General features: G+C 42.7%; 1 protein-coding gene across 2 annotated transcripts in view; it reads left to right on the forward strand.

Moving 5' to 3' along the window:
- Nucleotides 1–1,162: 1,162 nt before the first annotated feature.
- LOC121299468 (sodium- and chloride-dependent GABA transporter 2-like) overlaps nucleotides 1,163–24,340 on the forward strand; it is a 749,163-nt gene continuing 725,985 nt past the window's right edge. For both annotated transcript variants that reach the window (XM_041227181.1, XM_041227180.1), the window contains exons 1-9: nucleotides 1,163–1,258; nucleotides 4,201–4,343; nucleotides 4,753–4,887; nucleotides 6,888–7,028; nucleotides 7,384–7,471; nucleotides 7,576–7,708; nucleotides 7,962–8,096; nucleotides 8,468–8,571; nucleotides 10,768–10,892. In XM_041227181.1, coding sequence (XP_041083115.1) covers nucleotides 4,202–4,343; nucleotides 4,753–4,887; nucleotides 6,888–7,028; nucleotides 7,384–7,471; nucleotides 7,576–7,708; nucleotides 7,962–8,096; nucleotides 8,468–8,571; nucleotides 10,768–10,892 — 1,003 coding nt within the window. In that variant the 5' untranslated portion in view covers nucleotides 1,163–1,258; nucleotide 4,201. The remainder of the gene's footprint in view (nucleotides 1,259–4,200; nucleotides 4,344–4,752; nucleotides 4,888–6,887; nucleotides 7,029–7,383; nucleotides 7,472–7,575; nucleotides 7,709–7,961; nucleotides 8,097–8,467; nucleotides 8,572–10,767; nucleotides 10,893–24,340) is intronic.

The following is a 24,340-nucleotide window of genomic DNA, read 5'->3' on the forward strand; positions in this document are numbered from 1 at the left end:
AAATTTCTAATATTATTTGTGGTCATTTGTGCTGCGACCAGTCACACTGTGGTTTGATACAGACACTCCTGTTTCATGACAACAGCTGGAAGAAAACTTTCTGGGAGTACAGATTTTTTTGTACACCTCACCTGACCTAAATCAGTGCCTGGCTTCCCGGTTGTTCACGTGAATGAAACGCTGTATGCACTTTGCAGGTAGGCAGGTGTCACAGCAGAGTGATAGGGTTTAGTTTGTACCCAGCACTCCCAATTCACTCACAGTGTGCGGTGCAGTGGGCATCTGTCTTTGCAAGGAGGCAGGTGTTTATATGCCTCAGTGGCAACCACATGGGGCAGTAGGGAACAATTGTGTTTCTTTTTAATTGTATGTGTATGTAATACATGTACACATATCCACAACCATTCATAAGTACAGGGCTATCTTACATGAAACATGATGCATAGTTACTGGAGTTCAACCCACTCAATTGGAGTAGTTTCCATAGATTAAACAAAATTAATTCTCACCTTTTTCTCACTATTTTAGCTGTACCTTCGGGTAGTGTGTGTTTCCATGCAGAAATTCTCGTTCTAAATGCAAATAACCTCATTAATATTAAAATACAAAAGATATTTAAATGACTTCCAATTTGGCCTCGAGTGACTACAGATATTGTGCAGCTTTCTTAACCAGGTTTGCACGAAGGTTTAAGTTTTTTTTTGAAGCACCGCAAGTACAGCCTGTCTCATTTGAGCACCGAAAAAATGTAATAAAAACAAAACAAAACAAAAAATAAATGTGCCTGCCTGTGTGGTATCTGTTTCTGGCCTGACGTCACCACTCAGCCATCACTGTCACAATACTTATTAACTTTCTGTGAAATTCTGTGAATGCATTAAACTAAGCATTGCGATTTCCACATTAGTTAGCAGCTTCATGAAGTAAATAACCAGGTAGACCAAGCAACCAAGCTATTTAAGTTTTTATTTTTAATTAATTTGCTTCACTCTATTTTTTTCACTTTCAAGTTATGGGGTAGGATGTGTAGATAAATGAAAAAAAAAAAATTATGCATTTTATTTCCAGGTTATAAGTCAACAAAAGGTGAAAATTTTGAAAGGGGGTGTAGACTTTCTATAGACACTGTATGTAAACTACTAAAGGAGGCTGGGAGCTTTCTAACACTACACCCAAACCAGCGGAGCCTGATCCTCACTGTTTAAACAGTCACTCCAGAGAAAACTATATTGAAGACCACCAACAGCTAGCTTTAAGGGTAAGGACAGTTTACAATTCTGTGTGTTTGTTTCGTACTGCAGCCCTTCTGAACAGGTATACAACCCTTTACAGTTAAAAGTGGATTTTGATGTTGTTGTTTTAAAACACACATTGGAGCTTTTAACTCTCCAGGTGAAATATGTATTAGAAACTATTGTTGTTTCACTAGCAAGAGGCTGAGAAAGAGAGAAGGGGGAGGGAGCAAATGACTAGGGGCATATTATCATTATCAAATAAGTTGTGCATTTTTCAATAGTTCATTGTAATTATATAGATGTGTTTCAAAGGGTATTATCATGTGTTCGGATATTTACTGAACCTACAGAACAAGCTCTACTTCCGTGACCTTTTATATATGGTCTTATGGTTTATATCGAACACTTAAAGCCTTGTTTTGCAGTGCAGCTGTTATATATATGCTATATATATATATATATATATATATATATATATATATATATATATATATATATATATATATATATATAATCTTGAATATACCTAGCAAATGTCAGTATTCCGTTTTTACGTTGATGGCTGTAGGCTACACATGATTGATGGACTATACAAATGACAAGTTATCTTTTGATGTTTGGGATAATGAAACTGCTAATATCAAGTTTGCCTAATTAAATAATAGTATACTCTTCATATAAGGGTTATTCAGTTTGTTATAAAGTAACTGAATTAACTAATACACATGGGATCATTGATTGTTTGCAATTATTAAAAACGTCTTGTCATTTGTTTGCTCAAGTGCAATTAACCCACCAATATTGAAATTGTTGACTGATGTTTTAGATTTTTTCATAATATCATTATTCAAAGCTTTACTGAGTAAATAAATGACCTAATTGGGACACACATGAGCTATTAAACTAATTGTTAATTGATTGGTATAAAGGCAAAGCCACCCTCTAATTCACAATGATGTGAATCTGATGAAGACACGTTAGGTGTCAAAATGCTATGTTTGTCTGTCTGTTTCATGACCACGTTTTTAAACAAATAGAGATATTTGGAATGAATACAAATGAGCAGCAGTGAAGTATTGAATCCTTCTGAAGAAAAACAATGGTGAGAGTTTTTACTATAAATGTGTGGCTCAAAGATTTTTAAACTTTTGTATTACAGAAGAGACTCTACCTTCATAGCATACAATTACCTTATACAGGTCAGCACCTCTTCAATAGCAAGCATTGTAGTGCGCAAATGACTCTTGTTACACACAAGGAGGCTCATAGTGTAAAACTGTGGTCCCCAGGGGAGGAACTGTAGTTACCGACAGAGGACTATAATGCCTGAAGCCGCAGGTAACTATAGTTTTTCCCTTGGGGTCTTCAGTTTTCCACTATGAGCCGAAGTCTGCATTCCATATTTGTTTTATGAATCAGTCAAGTGTATTACAATAATTAAGCGTTAGTTTTAAACAGTACATTATCATTTTTTTGGCATAGAACTGTTCATTTGACATTCTCATTGCTTTGTATTTTTATATTGTCAAGTTGGATTTGTTTGGATTTTATGAAGTCATGAAACACTGAAAGAGTCGTTTTTGTGCAGATTTTTGTGTTTGCAGCATCTTTGTTTTGTATAGATAGATAGAGATAGATAGATATTGCAATAAAGTGCTCGCCACCCAGACTCGCACCCGTTCATTTGACCCAACACAAGAATTTAGGTTTTGGTGCTTGTAAACAAATCAATATTAAATAACACTTTTTAAAGAAAAAGCCTAAACTAGAAAACCGGACAGCTAAGCCGTTTACAAACAAACCACACTGGTTTCTTCACTGTGACAGCCTCTAAACAAACATTTCGCTGTGTTTTAATACCTGTTTAAAAAAACTACAAAATGATTTCCAAGTCTACCGGAAGCCATAATAGTAGTACAATAATTCATGTTAGATTTCAAAATGTCACATTTTTCCATTTTTGTGAGATTTTCATTAAATAGACGGAAAACTACAAAGTAATATGTAATTCAATATGTTAATGTAACATTACTCAACAGGTTTAATTTGATGTTCTGAAGCAAAATTAGTTAATTCTATAGGGTGATGCAAAAATTGTGACCATAGCTGTATGTATAATTATATATACACGTCACAAAGACAGCCGGAGTGGGGGACGTCAGACCAGAAACAGGAACCAGGAAATAAACAAAAAGAGAGGTGGAGTTTGGTGGAACTGAGCGAATAGTCTCACTCAGCATTTAATAATTTATACAAGCAGAAAATAAAAGGTTGCAAAGACAAACAAGACACAGGACATGGCACTCGTCGCTAAAACAAAAAGACAAACAAAACGGACTATACAGCCAAAACACGGTGAGCTACTACTTTTAACGATTACTATTATTCTTCTTATTATTATTACCTCTGTCTACAATCCTGTTCTCCACTCACTGAACACACAACCCTGAGTGGGTGAAAACATGCAGCTTTTATGCAGCTGTACCAAGACTCGACTGCTAATCAATCATTCAATTGGAGCCGCGGTACAACTGCACGTGAATTAATAAAGTGCAATTCCCCGTGCTCACATACTATTACGTTTTACTTGCACCTGAAGTGCTGTGCAGTCCTCATGCCTAAATACAAATATACATTTTAAACACTTGTGTTACACAGACCCGTTTATATCCTGTGTACCAATGACTATACACCAACATTAACACACAACACAAAATATACACAGGGGCGGGCGCTTTGCCACAATATAATATCTGAGATAATCACAAGATAATGAGATTAGTTTTTCTGAGAGAGAGAGAGAGAGAGAGAGAGAGAGAGAGAGAGAGAGAGAGAGAGAGAGAGAGAGAGAGAGAGAGAGAAAGATAGAGAGAGAGAGAGAGATTGCATTGCACACAGGTATACTGTAAAAGTGGTGACTGCAGTGAAAATCAACCCCCTTTTCTTATGATCTTCTTGTGTGCAGGATGGAAGTTCAGAAGGGGGCAACAATCCAGGCGAGGGGCCAATGGGCAAACAAAACGGAGTTCATTCTGGCTGTTGCGGGACAGATTGTCGGGCTGGGAAACATGTGGAGGTTCCCCTACCTGTGCTACAAAAACGGAGGAGGTGTGTGACAGTATTGTGCATTTCCCTACATTTGTTTGCACTCTTCTTCAGTGGCAGTGTACGAGTCAGCAGTCTCTTGTTTGTGTCATAGGGCAGAGGGTGGGCGTGAACCAGCGACCCTGCATACTGCAAGTGAGCATCTCAATCACTCTGTAAAGGAGCCAGGCTCATCTTCATTCATGGTTACAGAGCTTTTAACCTCATTTAATCCACCAGAGACATAACTATCAGTTACATTCTTCCTCCCATTACTGACAAATTTGTTATGCAAATGGCATTACTGACGTGTCTCACTTATATGTAAATATAAAACTTGCAAATGAATGTTGGTTCGGTATTTGGTCTAATGCCACAGTAAGATACACTGTCCAGGAGCATTTAACCCATCTCACAATGCTTCTTCAAACAGGTGTGTTCTTCATCCCCTACCTGCTGTTCCTGTTGTTCTGCGGGATACCTCTGTTCCTCCTGGAAACAGCTCTGGGGCAGTACACTAGCCAGGGAGGTATCACCGCCTGGAGGAAAATCTGCCCTCTCTTTGAAGGTGAGAGAATCAGAATAATTGTCTGTTAATTAACTCTTTAATCATAAATTATTATAAGGCACCAAACAAAATCCAAATGGAAGTGTTTTACCATTACACGAGGAAGGCATTCATTTACAGGGGTGATAACCAAGGCTTTTAAAAACACATTCTTGCACATCCTTAATAACCTTCAAGTGTCATTTTTCTGTAGATTTTATTTTCAATTATCCACATCGATGTAGGTAATTGAAACGTTTGCCTGCTGAGTTTGCAAACAACACTGTAGACAGGGCTGCAGTAAACCTGGGAGCAAAACAGTCCTCTATCTGTTTAATAAGTGTGTTTACTTTGCCATGCAAAACAGAATTACACAGTATCTCTACCCCAATGGATCATTTCACAAGCGTTGATCACACAAGTGCATACTGAGCTGAGGGAGAGAGAGAAAGAGAAAGAGAAAAACACTTCACAGCACATACAATTTACCTATCTCTTGTTCCTCCTTCTTCGAACCCACTCCACTCGTCTCTACCCAGACTGCAGAGAGATGCTGGCTTTTATACAAGTGACCGTCTCCCAATTAGAAACAATTAATCAATTATAACTCGGGAAATGGTCACCTTCTGCACAAGGTTTTTAATGTGGATGGAGCTTCCCATCCATGCTGCAAAACCAAAACAAACTACGCCTTCGCCATCATATACATACATATATAAAGCATACCAATAATAATAAACAAATACAAAATAAAACAACTGTACAGGGGCGGGGAGTACCCCGTTCTGAAATAAACAAACAATATATTTAAACAGCAGGCTTTGCCCCGCCCCCTTTTTATGTGCAGGGCTTTTCTACCGCCCTGCTACAGTATACATTACATTTAATGTTTAACTGCATATACACAACTGAAGCAAGACTTTCAGTCATATTTTGAAACTTGGATTATAAATTAAATTGCTTTCCGAACTCCTAGGATATTTGATCTTTTTTTTTTTGTATAAATACTATCGTTTCATATCCTGTTGTTATTGTGTATGTCATATGGACAGGATATAGTGCATACAGCTGAACTACACCAACACAATGAAGCCAGCAAACCAGGAGAAACAAAATCGGTGCATAATAAAGCATGTATACAAGTTAACTTAATTATACATTAGTGTTCATACAAAGATTATTGATTAGCACATAGACCTCTTAGTAAAGAGCAATGGTGCTGTTCAGTTCACAAAACAAAGTAATTCAGGGAGATTTTGTCTATTTCGTTAACAATCTTTTGAATATGCAGAAATGCAAGTGATTCAGTCGTTCTTGGCTGATACATAGTGGTTCACAAGTAATTGTTTAGTCTTGGTAGGCAGACTAACAACACACTACCATAATATTGAATACACAAATAAAATACACAAAATAATATTGTACTTGGCAATGACAAAAAAAAGTGGACCCTGCCACAATCTGGCCCTTTCTGGTTTCATCACTTTGTGCGATCTGATGTTGTCTGATGTGAAATGTTATTCGATAGATACACTGTTTCTCGCATATCTTAGCATAAGAGTTAGAATTAAAAGAAAAAAAAAAAACATATATTGTCTAGATATCAGTCCCATCAAAAGGTATGCACAATTATTATAGATAAGCTGTGACACTGGTGTGCTGGTCCAGCATTGCAGAATATTGGTGAAGCATGGGTGTATAACCCCGGCGCCTCTGATTGTGAATGCATAGTAAAGAATAGGTGAGCATCGTAAAGCCCAGAGGTACTGTAAAGCACAGCAATGATGGTATAACCATGGGGAAAAGCACAGAAAATTACTGTGCAAAGCTTGTATAAGAGGGCTTGTTCAAGTCTTAATCTTCTGCTCTTTGAGCCACATATCTGCAGTGAACTGTGTGAATACTTTGCATTAGTTACTTGTTAAATGTATTAAATACCTGAAAAGCCTTGCAGTGCCAGAAGTGGATGTCAGTCTTCATATATTCTTATGTGCTTCCCCCTCCTCCTCCCCTCTCTCCAGGTATGGGTTATGCCAGTCAGTTGATCGTTGTCTACTCAAGCATCTATTACATCGTTATCCTGGCCTGGGCTCTCTTCTACTTTTTCCACTCCTTCAGCTGGGAGCTGCCCTGGGCCAGCTGCAGAAACACCTGGAATACAGGTACTCTGACTGGGAGGCCAGCGAGGGAATGGGGGTGGGGTGCTAGAACTCTTAACGCATACTATATGGCATACTAATCAAGTTACATTATATCATTTATTTATGGATATGTGATGCATATATGTAACATATAAAATGGTTACATTGCATATATTTATGATATATTTAAAATATGTGTTCTTTCCCTATGGGACATGCCTCTCCCCTTCACACTTCTGCAGGTACTGTTTTATACCTCCAGGTAGCTACCCAGAGCAACCTGCTTCAATAGTTGTGACTCCTCCCCCAGTCTGGAACTGTTTACCGCTTTCCTTTCCAAAGTGATCCTCTTCCTTCCCTTCCCCGTGTGTCACAGGTACCTGTGTGGAATTCGACAAGCAGAACCTCACTTCTAACTGGACTGTTCCCAACAACGCCACGTCCCCGGCCATGGAGTTCTGGGAGTACGTTTGTTGAATCCACGCATGCACATGTTGTTTACAGTATTAAAGCAGAAACACTGATTATCCCTGTGTGACTGTGTGTGTGTGTGTCCTGGTCCCTTTAGGAGACGGGTGCTGAAGATCTCTGGTGGGATTGATGAGGTGGGCAGCCTGCACTGGGAGATGACATTGTGTTTCCTGCTCACCTGGATTATCTGCTATTTCTGTGTCTGGAAGGGAGTCAAATCCACAGGAAAGGTGAGGGATCGACGAGGCACATGTGCAGGAATTTGACTTGCAAAGTGACGTCAGTCAAGATGCATTCAGCCCAGTTCCTTTCATGTATTACTGGCTCTCAAACCCTCTTGTCCTTTCCACCACAGAATAAACATGTGTGACAAACCCCCCCCCCCCCCAGGTGGTGTACTTCACAGTCACGTTCCACTAACCCTGCACCCCTCCCAGGTGGTGTATTTCACAACCATGTTCCCCTAACCCTGCACCCCCCTAGGTGGTGTACTTCACAGCCACATTCCCCTACCTGATGCTGGTCGTTCTTCTGATCCGTGGACTCACTCTGCCTGGAGCCATGGATGGGATCATCTTCTACCTCTACCCAGACCCAGCGCGGCTCACCGATCCACAGGTACCTCAAGACAGCTTTCAAAATGCCACTGAACCAAAGAGGCAGCGCAGGGGTGTTGTGTGATGTGTAACTACACCTGCATACTCAGCTCAGTGATAATAATAGCAACAACAACAACAACAACAACTCGTTGGCAAAACCAAGTTCCTTATCATTCTTATGTAGAGAGTTTAGTTTTCAAGATTTTAATTTTATGATTATAAATAGTCAGATGTGCAATACAAGGAGTTTAATGTTTCACCTGGAACCGTACTACCTGCAGCACAGATAATTAATCTAGAACGTGGCAGAAGGTTAAATCGATTTCATCAGGGTCAGAATAAAATGGGTTTGGGGCATTTGATAGATTTGTCTATATTTCTATTTATTAGGTGTGGATGGATGCAGGCACACAGATTTTCTTCTCTTATGCGATCTGTATGGGATGCCTGACAGCGCTTGGCAGCTACAACAAGTATAACAACGACTGCTACAAGTAAGTGGCTCTGCCCTGTTATGGGCAAACTAGAGATGCGCTGTCTTTGCATGGAGATAGCACGTTTCCCAGACCCACTATCTGCACGGCAACAGTAGTGGTTTTAGCCACACGCAGCCTATGCAATTACATGGTGCCCCGGGCAGCAAAGGGGCCCCTGTTGTCGTGGCTCAGTTACAATTAAATAACTTATACTCACTTCAAGTCTGCACCAGAGAATGACTTATTAGCCATTTCACTGTTCTTTTTATCTACATGCCAGAAGCCGTACTATAGGAGGCCATTGAAGTCAAAAACATGTTATTTAGCACACATTTCAAATAGGAATTTAGAACGTGTTGTAATTCTAATTATTACACTGGCCTTCCAGTTTTCCTATTGTAAATTTTAATTTAATATAACACTGTGTAAACCACTGACAAATGGTACTTGAATGAATTTAAAATAATTAATGCATAAAATCAAGTGATACATCCTACATCACATCTGTAATAACCTATTGTCTTTCACCATCTTGAAATTAGTCTTTGTTTCTTCTCTAGTCATGTCCTCTTTTTTCAACATTGCGATTGCCATGCTTTTTCAGCAAATTCATCAACTCGCAATTTCAAAGCTGTTGTGTAGCATTTTTTTTTTCTGACTGTCCTACTGTATCCAGTCTAAAAGACACCTACATTACAATACTGCATAGCAGTTACAATGAACAGAAGAGTTGATAAGTTTACTCTGCTTTCTAACCAATAGCTCTTTGCTACGGATCCCAGGGGCGGGTTCAGTCTGAATGCTGAAATCAATGGTTTGGGAGGGTGGGAATAAGGACATTCATAGAGATGGACAGCTATTGTGTTAACAGTAGCTATTTTTATTTCTCCACTTACACGCATCTGGGTCGAGAGGAGGTCACTCAGGAGTCTAAAAGCTTGAGTTTAACATTGAAAATGACTAAAGGTATTGAGATAATGAATTAAAACTTTTAATTAGAACAATGGTTTTGTGTTTCTACCTAGTAACATGGCCTGAATGCCGTAGATCCTGAAGAAAATAAATCGGGTTGTTGACAGTTAAGTTTGTGTGAGCCATAACCATGGCTGGAGTAAACCCATAGTGGCACTGGTACAGTAGCAGGCGACAACGAGCGACAAGTAGAAGAGTCACTATATGGACATCAGCCAGCACACCGTCATCTCCCATAAAGAAACAGCTTTTTGTCCTCCACTGTACCACTGACCACATCGCTGGAATCTGCCAGAATTACTCTCTGGCAAAAAGAATAGGAGAAATTGAGTGACAAAGCTGTTGAATGGAGCCGGCGAGGAATTAACCCCCAGTGAGGAGTTGGCATCTGGCCTCAATTATAAATGGCAGACATGGCGGAGCCTGAACAGAATACGAGTGGGTTTCGGCATATGCAACTTTCTCATGAATCACGGGGCCTCTACACAACTGACCTTTGTGTATGTTAGGAGAAACAAATCATGGATTATCTCCCAAGATGCCCTGCAACTCCTCAATGCACTCCACAAGGTTTAGCAATACCAACACCAGAAGCAGTGGCCTATGCAGAATACCGGGAAAGAAAAAAATAGAAGGCTGGACTGGAGACACGACGAAGAAGAAATAGCTTAATATTAGACACACTAGCGCATATGTCACAGAGAGATTTGACTTGACTAGGGAAGATATCGATCATACACCACATTTGCAGAAAATGGGATGATTCAACTTCAAATTTGTAATTTCAAACTTTGTCGGTGTGAAAGCATGAAAGTTCACAAAATTTCTAACTGTCTGTATGAGTTTTTTGTGATTGCTGTTGTAAAATGCAATACATTTAATAGTGTAATTGTTGCCCTGTTTGAAAGTTATTGTAATGCAGTTTTACTGGTAAGAATAAGGAATAGTAAGTAAGGAATACTGTCCTTGTGATTCCTAATGAGGAGAATATGTTTCTAATGATACTGTCCTTGTGATTCCTAATGAGGAGAATATGTTTCTAATGATACTGTCCTTGTGATTCCTAATGAGGAGAATATGTTTCTAATGATACTGTCCTTGTGATTCCTAATGAGGAGAATATGTTTCTAATGATACTGTCCTTGTGATTCCTAATGAGGAGAATATGTTTCTAATGATACTGTCCTTGTGATTCCTAATGAGGAGAATATGTTTCTAATGATACTGTCCTTGTGATTTCAGGGACTCCGTGTACCTATGCCTGCTGAACAGCGGAACAAGCTTTGTGGCCGGGTTCGCCATCTTCTCAGTGCTGGGCTTCATGGCGTATGAGCAGGGAGTGCCCATCTCAGAGGTCGCTGAGTCCGGTAGGGAGGATGATGAGTGCTGAGAAGCTTGGTGTTTTTTCTACGCAGTTTCCGTCCACATTTCTCAATTCTTGACTTACTCAGAAGCTGTGGAATTAAAAAGATGTATACTATCAGATAGTGATTCCTGGCTACCCCTGTGGCTGCTGGTTTTCATTCCCCCTGAGCTCTCAATTACTTAACTAGACCCTTAATTGAACTGATAATTTGCTTAAGACCTTTTTACTTGTTTTCAGCTCTTAAGCAATTTCATATTTATAATATTAGTTAACATAAAAGTTATAATATTGTATAAGTAACTTGAACTCTGCAACTGTTTAGGAGCAGAAAACAAGTTAAAAGCTTGATCTCAAACCAGCAAATTGCTAAATTGATCTCGGATTTGAAATTGTAACCTTCCAGTTCCAACTTTACTGTTATTCCATTTTACATGCACAATGTGAATCAGATTCTCCCTATCTAAGGACTCTATTTCCTATATCGGCAATATATATTGCATATCAAGCCAAGCTGGAATTTAATAGGATTCAAGTGCACACTATGAGCATGATTTTCAAAGCCAGTGTTATTGTCTCAAACTTGTGGTATAGTAATGAGAGCTTTAGTAGCAAGTGATTTTCAAACAAAATGTGTTAATTAAATCAATCCATTAATGCTATGAGTCGACGAGGTCGTTGATGAACGCATTTCTCGTTAAAAAGCTTAATTGTCGCAGGTCACCTACATCACTTCCTGTGTCAACAACTAAATAAGGGGAACTCGTTAATTTCAAAATGCATGTTAACAAGATCAAGAAAAATGAATGGAAGCATTATTTGCAGCTATGGAAACGCTATTAGAGTGCAGCGAGGCGGCTCTCCCTCCAACAAAGAGCAGCCAAATGCAAATAAAAAATAGGAATATCAGTGTGTGGCGGGGGCTTATTATTGCTATTCAGTAAGTAAACCAAAAGCTCGACTACGCCACCTCTTACATTTGCCAGAAGCAAGAGGAACCCCGAAGTACCCATTTCAAAATGGTAACTGCACTGTTAACAATTAACTTCAATGCAGGAAGTTAAATCCCCCAAAGAGATAAAGGTTCCCCACTCAAGCCCTTCGCAAATAAATGAAAACCAAGGAGGCAGGTATAAGCTATAAAAATACAAAGAATGTTTATTAAAAGGCTTCCAGTATCAATACTGGAAAACCTTGACAATAAAGAATTAAAGAAATTAAAAGACATTGCATCTGGAACAATGCATTGTATCTGGAACAGGCAGCTGCAGTACCAACAGGTTCCACTAGACGGGGAGTCTTGGCACTCTGATAGGAATACACACAATATGATCAATATACAGTACTGCAGTTCAATGGTTCCCGTTGTTAATAAATGCAAGACTGTATACAACACAAAAAAACAAACTGATAGCACACTGTATACTTTTCCTCAAGAATCTCAATCATAAATTTCAGAAATTAGATAGTAATAATTCTTACTGTTAACAAAAATTCAAACCATTCACCAAAGCAAGGTTCTAGTGCATAACAGTAGTTAGTCTTTAAAGTCTCAGATATACAGTGCATCCTATCAAATAGGAAACAGTAACTTTGGATAAAGAGAGTCATTTCTCTAATAAGAGGAAGTATACAGGCACAATGAAAATGGTATGAGAAAAAACTATAAAGAAAACTACAAAAAGCAACAAGGTGTCCTTAGTATAAAAGAAACAAAGGAAAAGAAACTTAGATACTTAATCCAAAAGAAACAGAGTTTTTCAGTCTAAAAGAAAAGGTGGTTGACACTAAAAAACTAAAAAAGCAATACAAAGAAAATTAGTATCACGCACACTAACCAACAACAAAACTAAATGAAATACAAACATTACCTTTAAAAACATTACCTCCAGGCAAGAGGCAGCTGTAAATGGCCACAACACTCCACCTCTGTCCTGCTAATAATCATGAAGAAAAACACAATGATAAAAGACTCCAACAACGGTTTCACACCGGGAAGGAAATCTAAAAGCATCGTCAGGCTTACCCGATCCCAGTAGCGGGGTTGAAAACACACATCTAGTCACGACTGCCTACAAGAAACAAAACTCACTCACCCAAGTGGAAAGCTTGTCCAGCACAGCTGAAGTGAGTGTCTTTGTTTGGTCCAAGATAATTAATTGATTAACAATAATTAGTGTTCCATTACCTTCAGTGCGTGTGTTTCGTCCCACCCGCTACATTCATTGTGTATAATTTGTAAACTTAATTTAAAATTGTGTCTTTTGTCATATAGAATGTACATTTATTGAGATAAACTTCACATAGACAATATGACCATGGCATGTGGGTAAAAATCGGACTGCAAAGATTAAACAAAAAAACCCAAAAACTTTATTTATATATATTTTTTTGTATATTGGTTGGAATTTATTTTCTTATGTTGACATCTACTTTTGTTTGTATTTTAGTGTAACGTTAGGTTAATTACCGTAACCCTGGTTCCCTGAAAGAGATGACCACCACTTACATTGGTATGAGATAGTCCTGCCCTTCGGGTAGGTATTGCTGAGCTCTCTGTAACAGAGCTACCAAAAGGCCCCTTCTTGTGATGACGCACTCGGTCCCGCCTAGCGAGGAAATAAAACTGTCACTCGCAGGAAGATCCTCCTCTTTTTCCCTCTCAAGATGGTAAGGTAAGACCTCTGTGTCTAGCTGAGTGTGGATAAGGAAAGAGCTTCTCGAGTCGATTAGAGTTGGTTGTATTTCCCTTGCTTTCGTGCTGAAAGCTGGCTTGCCGCTTTCCTGGAGTCAACGACTTAAAAAAGAATAAACCGTCATTCGCAGGAAGATCCTCCTCTTTTTCCATCAAACCCGTGAGGGCGACCAAAGCGACCTCGCGGGTGGTGCTCATCTTCTTTTTAGGGGTACCAGGGTTACGGTAAGTAACCTAACGTTCCCTTTCAATTTGAAGACGACCACCACTTACATTGTTATGGGATAATGTATACCAAAGCCGTCGCAAGGGAGAAGGAACGGCAGCATATGAGGGACACACAACACTGACTAACCCAGAGGTTAGCGCTGAGAACTTACACCCTGAAGGACCCTTGTGCCTACAGAAGGCAAGGCAGTGTCTACCACACTAATACGGTAGAACCTGGAGAAAGTATGCGGTGTAACCCAGCTAGCTGCAGTACAAATGTCAGACATTGAGGCACCTTTGAAAGGGGCCCAAGATGTAGCCAACCCTCTAGTGGAGCGTGCGGCTACCCTACCAGGTGGGGATAAGCCAGCACTATCATACACAGTCGAGATTGTGTCCACAATCCAGTGTTACAGATGCTACTTAGAGAGGGGCTGTCCTAGGGTCCATGTCCTGTGACAGACAAAGAGCTGGTCAGATTGAAACAGAGCTCTTGTCCTATGCATGTAGCATCACAATGCTCGCACTGCGCAGAGGAAATTCAATCTCTCATCCTCCGTTGAAGCAAACGGAGGCAGATGAAGAGACTCCAGTTTCACAGACTGGTTAATGTAGAAGGTTGTAATCACCTTGGGGAGGAAAGCGGGGTTGGTGCACAGCAACACCCTACTGCCATCCTCCCAAATACGCATGCTGGAGCTGTGAAGAGACAGAGCCTGTAGCTCACTGATCCGCTTAGCAGAGGTGATAGCCAAGAGGAAGGCTGTCTTCATAGACAGGTACTTCAGCTCTGTGGAGCGTAAGGGTTCAAACGGGGTCTTGATGAGAGCCTCTAGTACAATATTAACCCTTAGCGGTCCATTTATTCAGGCACATCAGGTCCAATTTATTTTCACACACGCTGTTTATTTTACACATGCTGTTTAAAATACTTTTTTTCAGAGTAAAATAGGTTCAAAAGGCATTGAATCGCAAAAAAAACTGCTGTATTTTTCACATACCTCTTTATAGACGTGCATACTGATAAATCCTCTCCTGGTCACTCATTTTATCACCAAGCTCTTCAATAATGCGAGCCAAGTCATTATTTTATTACTATAACATCTCAAAAAGCCATGATATTCTTTGCACCCTGGATGCATAAGCAGTTCATGTTATCTCTGTAATTCAAGGGGCTATGAGAAACGGCCTTTTTTTTCGGTTTCACTTGGCCATTGAAAGGTTTTCTCTGCTTTTTCTGGAGAAAAAACGACTAGAGACCTGTGCTTTACGTCTTTTTGATGATGTCGAACAGGGTCCGACATCGGGCATAGGGCAGGTAATGAGGTCATGGTTCCCAGCCAGACACCAAGCTTGAAAATACTTCCACTTATAGGTATAAAAAGACCTAGTGGAGTCTGCTCAAGCGCTCTCCATCATTCCCAAAAGCGCGTCTGATAACCCTAGGGCTAGCTAGCGGTCCGTTTCAGGGGCCAACGGTATAGGCGGGAAAGCGTACAAAACCGCTTTGGGCCATTCGTACGCTCGGGCGTTGTGAACGTGTGGGTTGCTGTGCGTAGTGAGACGGGTGATGCAGGTGCTCCAAACATGGACAGACACAAAACTCACGGTTCAAGTTTTTAATCCTCCTCCAACCACTTTCACCGTATAAAAATAATAAAGCTGGCTCTATCCAACAATGGGTATCACCAGCGCCAAAACGAGGGGTTACAGTCCCAAAATAATAATAACACAACACAGACACAAAACAGACACGTCTCCGGACAGTGCGTGCTCCAGGTGCAGGTGTGGTGCTTGATCCAGGGGTGCTCGTTTGTGTTCAGGTGCAGTGCACAGAGTTAACTGACCCAACAACACCTTAACCACCACAAAAGGAACCGATCATGACGTCACGTCCCCCTAAAGTACCCATAGCCCCGCCCCCTCTGACAGCTAGTTCAATCATGTCTCCTCCAATTCATGAATGAACCTTCGCTCACCGTACTAGGGCGATGACTCCTGGTACCGTGACGTCGTCCCTTTCCTGAATTGCCGGCTTCCGAATGCCCCCGGAATGAACTGCCCAACCATTCAGCACGTGATTCCTGCTGTGCAGTGCTCTCACAGGTCGAGAGGGAGATTGTTGATCCAGATTCATTCGCTCTTTGTCACAGGCGTCTACGCCGAGTGGATTGCCTAAGCGGTGAACGGAGTACCACTGAGGCAATATGTTGTCTCTGCCAAAGCGAAGAGATCGACCTGCTCCTTCCCGAAGCGTTCCCAGATGGGCTCCACCATCTGAGGGTGGAGTCACCACTCTGACGGATGCAGGCCTCTCCTGGAGAGGAGATCCGCTTCCCAGTTCATCTCTCCGGGAATGTGTGTCACCTGTAGGGACAGCTTTTCAACAGCTTGAAAGCTATGCGATGCACCCCCAGGGACCGTAGGCCTCCATGGTGGTTGACATATGCCACCACTGTTGTGCTGTCTGTCCGGATCAGCACATGTGTACCACTCAGCACTGGGAGGAAGTGGTGGAGAACAAGGGACACCGCTTGCAACTCCAGCATGTTTATGTGCAGTGATTACCAGGGGTTCGAACAGGATCCGCGGACTCCTCTGCCTGCCCAGCCCAGATTGGAGGCGTCTGTCTTCACCACTTGGCGGTTCAGAACTACTCCCATTTGTACACCTTTGTGCAGGTGAGAGGGAACCCTCCCCCAGTGTAGGGCTCGCATAAGACACAGTCAGCCGACGGTGTCTGTCGTGTTTGTCATTGAGGTGAAACGCATTGAGCCACGCTTGCAGTGGGCGCATACAAAGCAGACCCAGAGATAGCTGTGGCCATCAGACCCAGTAGTTTTTGGCACAATCCGAGTGTGACCCGCGATCCCTGTTGAAACAGGGAGAGGCACCCCTGTATAGCTGCAACCGTCATCCTACAGGTATGCTCCCAGCCGAAGGCCCCGAGGTACGTGGTGCACTGCACTGGTGTAATGTTTATTACTCTGATCCCCTGCAGCCACAGGGGAGCCAGGATAGCATTGACACACTTAGAAAACGTACAGCAAACTCGTACGCACTTCCTGAAAGGAAAAGCGCAGGTACTTTCTGTGCCCTGAACGAGTGGGAACATGAAAGTATGCTGTGGGGCTAATCACATTAGTTTGTTATATATAATATATATATATATATATATATATATATATATATATATATATATATATATATATATATATATATATGTGATTTACTCATATTATATATATATATATATATATATATATATATATATATATATATATATATATATATGTACTACTGTGTGTGTGTATATATATATATATATATATATATATATATATATATATATATATATATATATATATATATATGTCGTTTCTCAATAACACAATTAAAACTACAGTACAAGTAGAATCCTGTTGTTTTCCTAACATTCTGTATAGGTTCAGCATTTCATTCTAACACAGTACAGTCACTCCTCTATCTCAATCTCAGTACAGGCTGCGCGGCTCTGCTAGCAGGTGATGACGTCACCTGACTGACAGTTCCTTCAGCTCATTACACAGACAGTGGCCCTGCGTCTAGCACTCACAGGCTAAGTAACTCTATTTAAACACAAGCATCTATTATTCAAATGCAAAACAAAACTTGTTCAGTTTCAATTCTTCTAATAACATGTCACAGCTAAGGCTGTACTACAATTGTTTTCTAATTGTTTCTCAAACTCTGAGGTTTTTCATACCACATTAAAAGCGCAATGTAAGACAACTGTTTTAACAATTTCTATGTGTTGCAATTACCATTAATTACACTAGTTCCACAAGGGAAAGGTAAGGGAATTATACTCAACGATTCCTTGAAGAAGACCCCAAAAGTCTGCAGAGCAAGTGTTCTGTTGTAGTTATGTCTTTGCTTCGTTTCCGCAAATCTTCAAACCCAAGTTGGGCTCCTTTATCTTCAAAACCCAAGTAGGGGTTACACACACACGTCCTGTGTGTTTTTTTCTTGAATGCTTCGCCTCAAAGGCAGACACAGCCTCGTTATGCTGTGATTATAAACTAGGAACAGAAGCTTGTGTCCGAGCCAGGAATGGTTCTTTTTGATGCGTAGATAAACTGACTTGCAGACGTCTCTTTTTCCTATTAGCAGGAGTCCTGAACACAGAGCTTTCGTTGACGTTTGTTTATTGCAGGGTACAGAATCTTCTTGCAGTCAAGAGCCATGTTAACTCAGAAACCAGTTTCAGAAACCAATTCAAAGTTCTCATTGCAAATTGCCAGTTCTTATAGGACTTTTACACAAAGACCTATACATTCCCCCCTACAACTGTCTTCCACTGTTTTCGGCCATGGGTGATCTCACCCTGCATGAGATGGCCCCATGATCTTCTTTATGACTTCCCTTCTGCTGACTCCAGCTTTCTGTTTCCTCCATAAATTCTGATCAGATGCTCCAAAGTACTCACGATCCTGTAGAGACCCCTTTGTATCGGGTTCAGTTAAAGTCTACCGGCCCGCGACTCACTCCCCCTCTCCTTCGTGTAGGGTGATTCAGCAGCTGCTCCAATCAATAGTTCACATGCTGCACTGCATACTGTGTGCTCAAAATAGAATCCAACAGATTAGTTCAGATATGTCCTTATATCAAATATAGTTATTAATTTCAGGCAATTGTGCCTGCAATGAGTCCCTTAAGTCCACGGTGGTGAACCAGTCGCCCAGCCGGACGAACTGGAGGATGTGACGGTGCGTCAGCATTCGGAACCTCCTTTCTTTTAAGAACCCATTTAAGAGCATTAGGTCTAAGATGGGGCGAAGTGTTTGTGACACCTCGAAAGGGAGGACCCAAGTGAAACTGAAACGCACAGTTGTTTTGCATGTTGGCGAGCACTCAGGAGTCTGAGGTGCAAGCGCGCCAGTACTGTAGCTGTTGTGCCGAAAAGGGGGTCTGAGGCTGCCAACCTTCAGGGCCCCAGCTTGGGCTGCCGAGGTTGGGGCTGGGCAGTTTGGAGCGAGTATTTAGGGCGCTGGCCTGAAAACGCCTCCTCTGACACTGGTTTGTGGACTGACTATAACCTGTGTTCCTTCTGCCTGCCGGTTGGGATTGGTTACCTGCTGACGCGCCCTGAAGGCGATGCCTTAGGTCACCCAGTGGAGCTGTGGGGACTGGGACTGTTCTGATCCAGTCCGAGTCTGGGGAGCTTGCCAGCGGCTCGACCTACCCCATGCATAGGCACGGGGAGGGAGCAATGCAGCCACCTGACAGGACGCCTCGTGTTCCGGGTGGGATCTTTGAAATATCTCCTCCACAGCTGGCCCAAACGTATGACCTGGGGATATGGGTGCGTCAAGCAACGCGGCCTTATCCACATCAGGGACCCTGGCATGTGACAGTCATAGCTGTCTACGAGCCACCACCAAGCTAGCCAGGATCTGGCCAAGGGCTTGCCCTTGGAGACCGGAGACTTGCAGCAGTGTGCTGGACAGGAAGCACAGCTCCGTGGCCACAGGCTCTGAGAGCGGGGCCTCGCGCAGTACACCATCCAAAAACGCAGTCAGCACACTTGCTGTACTAGCCAAGCGAGTTGCCTGCACTTCTGCTGCGTAGGCTCGCTTCAAATATGTCTCCGTCACCCTGCTTTGGGGGTTCGGGCATGCCAGCTCTTTAATAAGACCACTAACCGGTGGGGCTTGAACCAGGGCCGCGATGGTGTAGTTTACTGGGAAAAACCCCGCTAGGCCAAGCTTATCCGTGCTCTCCAAGGAGGCGAGCGATGCGGCCTGTTTCAGCACACTGGGTCCAAAGGTGAGGTGGTCCCTCCTCCAAAAAATATGGGAAGGCCGGGAACCTCTGGGGGCGGGGTGCCAGCGCCTGTGTCCGGAAAATGGACCTGTGTGGTTCTGCCGCTGGCAACCAGTACCATCCTGCAGCACGTCTCATGAGTGCCGAAATGGAGCTGGACTGCGGGGTGGTACTGGCTTCTGAGACACTCTCAGAACCAGGTTCTTCCTTGGCAAGGGTCTCAGCCACTTGCACCTCCGAGAAGAAAGAAGCCCCGTCACCCGAGGTCGCTATGGACAGTGTCTTCCTGCACCAGCTGAGACGACCCTGCCCATCCCTCCTGCACTCCCTTGGAAGAGGCGGGTATGGCAGTTGGGGCTACGGGACCTGGACAGGGGCCTGTGGCACCTGTCTAGTCAAGAGCTCCAGGACCTGGGTCATCTAGGCCTTGAGGTCCCTAATGTCCCCGGCCTGCTAAGAACGCTTCACTCGTCTCGCTTGCGGAGATGGGGAGCGACTGCGGGTGGCTTGCGCATTGGGAATGTCCGACAGGGGTCCCTGGGACAGGTCGTCTGGGGTGCCCCGAGCCGCTGACGGTCCGGCCATGGAGGACGCAGAGCTCGCCCTTCTGGCGCTCTCTAACCGAGCCTCCTTCAGTCGGGGCTGAAGGGCCTCATATACACTCCCCATCCCTCTTGAGGTCCATGGTGGCATGTGGTACGCCCAAGCAGTGCACTCAGAGGGTGTGCTTGTCCTCCTGCGGGATGCTGGCGTTGTAGGCCATACAGGGATGAGACCCCGACATAGGCCTGGCATTAGCACTGAGGCACTGCTTACACTGCGTTGAGCACTGGCAAGTGTCAACATAGTGTATACAGCCACTAGCATTGTAGCAAGGGTATTAACCCTGCTCACCTTGCACCGAATACCCTGTTTTACACTGGGTACTGCGCAGCACTGTGAGCTATACGCTAGGTTGAGCAGTACCTACGCAACTAGCGCAACGTGCACTGTGCAACCTAACCACCGTGCGTACCAGGTACCATACACTACGTGAACTGCGTACCCTGGGTAATCACACTAGAGTGGTAGAGGTATCAGCACATGTGCACTGTGTGAACCGAGCACCGCGCACACCGAGTACTGAGGGCACTAAGTGCACCGCGTACCGTGCAGTGCTGTTGTGCACTACCACTGAGGCGCTGGGCACGGTGTCCAATTATATGAAGAACCTGTGCCCCGAGATAATAATATCACGGGCTATGCATGCGCCGCGGTACCGCAGCACCAGGGAGGTCGCTATGCAATGTGCCTACCCTAACCGCGTGGTCAACACACACACCTGGTCAGCGCGTAGTGTTTAAGCAGACGATAAAACATGGGGAAAGATAGTACACTCTTTGTTTACAAGGCCCGACTCACCGAGGTGGCGGGCCTATGTGGCCTGCAGGGTCTACACGACAGCGGGGATACGGCAAGGCCTAGCGCCGTGGAGGAGAGTGTGGCTGGGAGGTCACGCGACAGTGGGGATACGACAAGGCTTTGCCCTGAGAACACGTGTACTTTCAAGAAGAAAAGACAATCATTCGCGGATGACTGCACAGGCAGTCGCTCACATAGACAGGCAATAAAGGACTCTGTCTTTTTTAGGTCATTGATTCCAGGAAAGCGGCAAGCCAGCTTTCAGCACGAATGCAAGGAAAATACAACCAACTCGAATCGACTCGAGAAGCTCTTTCCTTATCTACACTCAGCTAGACACAGAGGTCTTATGTTACCATCTTGAGAGGGAAAAAGAGGAGGATCTTCCTGCGAGTGACAGTTTTATTTCCTCGCTAGGCGGGACCGAGTGTGTCATCACAGGAAACAGCCTTTCGGCAGCTCTGGCATAGAGAGCTCAGTAATACCTACCCGAAGGGCAGGACTATCCCATACAAATGTAAGTGGTGGTCGTCTTCGAATTGAAAGGGAACGCCCCTTTCAGGCTAATAGCAGTGTATTTGGATGGACAGGTGTAATGCAGTGCTTCTTACCTCTCCAAGCCTGGGCTAGGTAAAAAGTGTTGCAATACTGAATTACAAATGGTACATTGAAATTTCATTCTGATCGATATTTTATTTTAAAACACTGAAACTCAGAATCAATTATTGTAAGGTGAGATTGGTTTTATGTTGGGAAATATTTAAAAAATAAAAATAAAAAACTGAAATATCTTGCTTGCATAAGTATTCAACACCCACACAGCGACAGCGAGTGGAAGCGACAGCGAGTGGGAGAAGTACAGCGTGGAAAAGTACAGAGCAGTTTCGAAGCAGAAAGGAGAAATTGCATCTTGAATTGCTTTAATCAGAAAACAGAGGACATTGGGGAAACACAGCAGCAGCTCAAAGTCAAACAGCCGCGTGTGTTTTTCTGATAACAAACAAGCTGAAACTCGGAGCAGCTGATTCAAATTCAGCGCCGTTTTGAGACACGGGCGAGGGGAGGAGCCGACAGCACAGCAGAACAACGCAGTTAAACGAGGCAGTCTTCCCAGCGACAACGAGTGGAAGCGACAGCGAGTGGGAGAAGTACAGCGTGGAAAAGTACAGAGCAGTTTCGAAGCAGTTTGAAAGCAGGTTGACGGCTGCAGAAGAAACTAAACTTCAAAAAAAAAAAAAAAAAAAACCCTCAACATGGTCTTCAAGCCAGTAATCTGTGACACCTGCTTGATGTGGGAAATCCGAGAAAACCCAGCGGAGCTAAACCAAGTGTGCGTAAAGTGCCGCGCGATCCAGGATTTGCATAAACTAGTAAGCATGCTAGAAATGGAGCTGGAAGAAGTGAGACAGCAACAGAATCTTGAGGAACTGGCACACCCACAATTCATGGAAGTCTGCATCACCCCTAACAGACTGAAAGCCACCAGGGTGATAGAAGGTCAGAACAGCTGGGTTCAGGTAGGCAGAAGCAGGGAAAAAAAGAAACTTCGTCAAACACCACCAGAAATCAAAACAACCAACAGATTTGAGTCACTTCAGAATTGTGATGAGCAGAACCAACAACAAGAGAATGAAAGGAACAACATCCAGGACCCTATTGACAGTGGTGACAAGACAGTAAAAAGAAGGGAGGTCATGATTGTTGGGGACTCCATATTGAGAAACACAGCAAGTTCAGTTCGCAGTTTGGACCCCCTTACTACAACAGTGTGCTGCCTTCCGGGAGCCTCGGTCAAGCACATCACTGAAAACGTGGACAGGCTCCTAGAACGAACAGGAGACGACCCGGTAGTAGTCGTCCACATCGGTACAAACAACATTGGAAGAGACAGACCAAAATCCCTGCAAAACAAATTCAGAGAGCTAGGAAGGAAATTAAAAGAGAAAACCAAAACTGTGGTATTTTCTGGTATACTACCCGCACCTTGCAAAGGACCATATGGACAGCTGGAAATAATTAATCAAAACGAATGGTTGAAGACGTGGTGCACACGGGAAGGCTTCACCTATCTTGATCATTGGACCACTTTCTACAACGAGGACTATCTGTATAGACGGGATGGACTGCATTTAAATAACAAGGGAACTAGTCTACTTGGAGAAAAGATCCTCGAGCAGGTTCGGAAGCATTTAAACTAGAAAGGAAGGGGGGAGAAATCAACAAAAAAACAGAAGGGAGACCGCATCAAAACAAGAACAACAACTCAGGTAAGACAACCATTAAATGTATTTATCTAAATGCTAGAAGTATCAGAAACAAAATTCTAGAACTTGAAGCTACTGCACTAACAGGTAACTATGATGTGATAGGTGTTACAGAAACGTGGTTATCTGAGAGTGATGGGGACGAATATAATATTTGTGGGTATACACTGTATAGGAAAGACAGGCAGGACAGAAGAGGAGGAGGGGTAGCGCTATACATAAGAAACAGTCTTGAAGCCCAGGTGTTAAACCTGGACAAAGAAAATAAAACCGAATCAATATGGGTCAGAATAACAGACAAAAATTCAAAAGGCATAATAATAGGAGCATGCTATAGACCGCCAGATTCAGACGGTGAGCACAATAATCTGTTATACAATGACATTAGAAATGTGTGTAGCAAAGGAGAAGCCATACTAATGGGGGATTTCAACTTCCCCCAAATAAAATGGGAAAACCCGGTGGGTAGCGCGAAGGATGAAATAGAAATGGTGGAAATGACAAATGACTGCTTCCTAACACAATTTGTGAAGGCACCCACTAGAGGGGAGGCATGCCTTGATTTAGTCTTTTCAAATAACGAAGACAGAATAACTAAAACAGAGGTCAGAGAACCACTGGCAAACTCAGACCACAACATGGTCTCATTTGAAGTGTTTTTTAAATCCTCAAAAGTAAAGACTAAAGCTAAGGTTTACAATTTTAGAAAAGCAAACTATGAAGGTATGAAACAGAGACTAACAGAAGTAGATTGGAGTAAAATAGAGAAAACACCCACAGAAGAAGGATGGTTGTTCTTCAAAAACGTAGTACTAGAGGCGCAAAACAATTATATCCCTAAAGTAGACAAATCTAAATGTAAAACTAAATTGCCAAAATGGTTTAATAGATCAATTAAAAAAAATATTCAGCGAAAAAAGGCACTTTACAGAGCATTAAAAAAGGACCAAAAAGAAAGTACACAGAAAGAGTACACAGAACTGCAAATGCAAGTCAAAAAGGAAGTTAGAAAGGCCAAGAGAGAAATAGAAATGAACATTGCTAAGGGAGCTAAAACCAATTCCAAAATGTTTTTCC

The sequence above is a fragment of the Polyodon spathula genome, chromosome 25, assembly GCF_017654505.1.
Source record: "Polyodon spathula isolate WHYD16114869_AA chromosome 25, ASM1765450v1, whole genome shotgun sequence".
In the NCBI taxonomy this organism is placed as follows: domain Eukaryota; kingdom Metazoa; phylum Chordata; class Actinopteri; order Acipenseriformes; family Polyodontidae; genus Polyodon; species Polyodon spathula.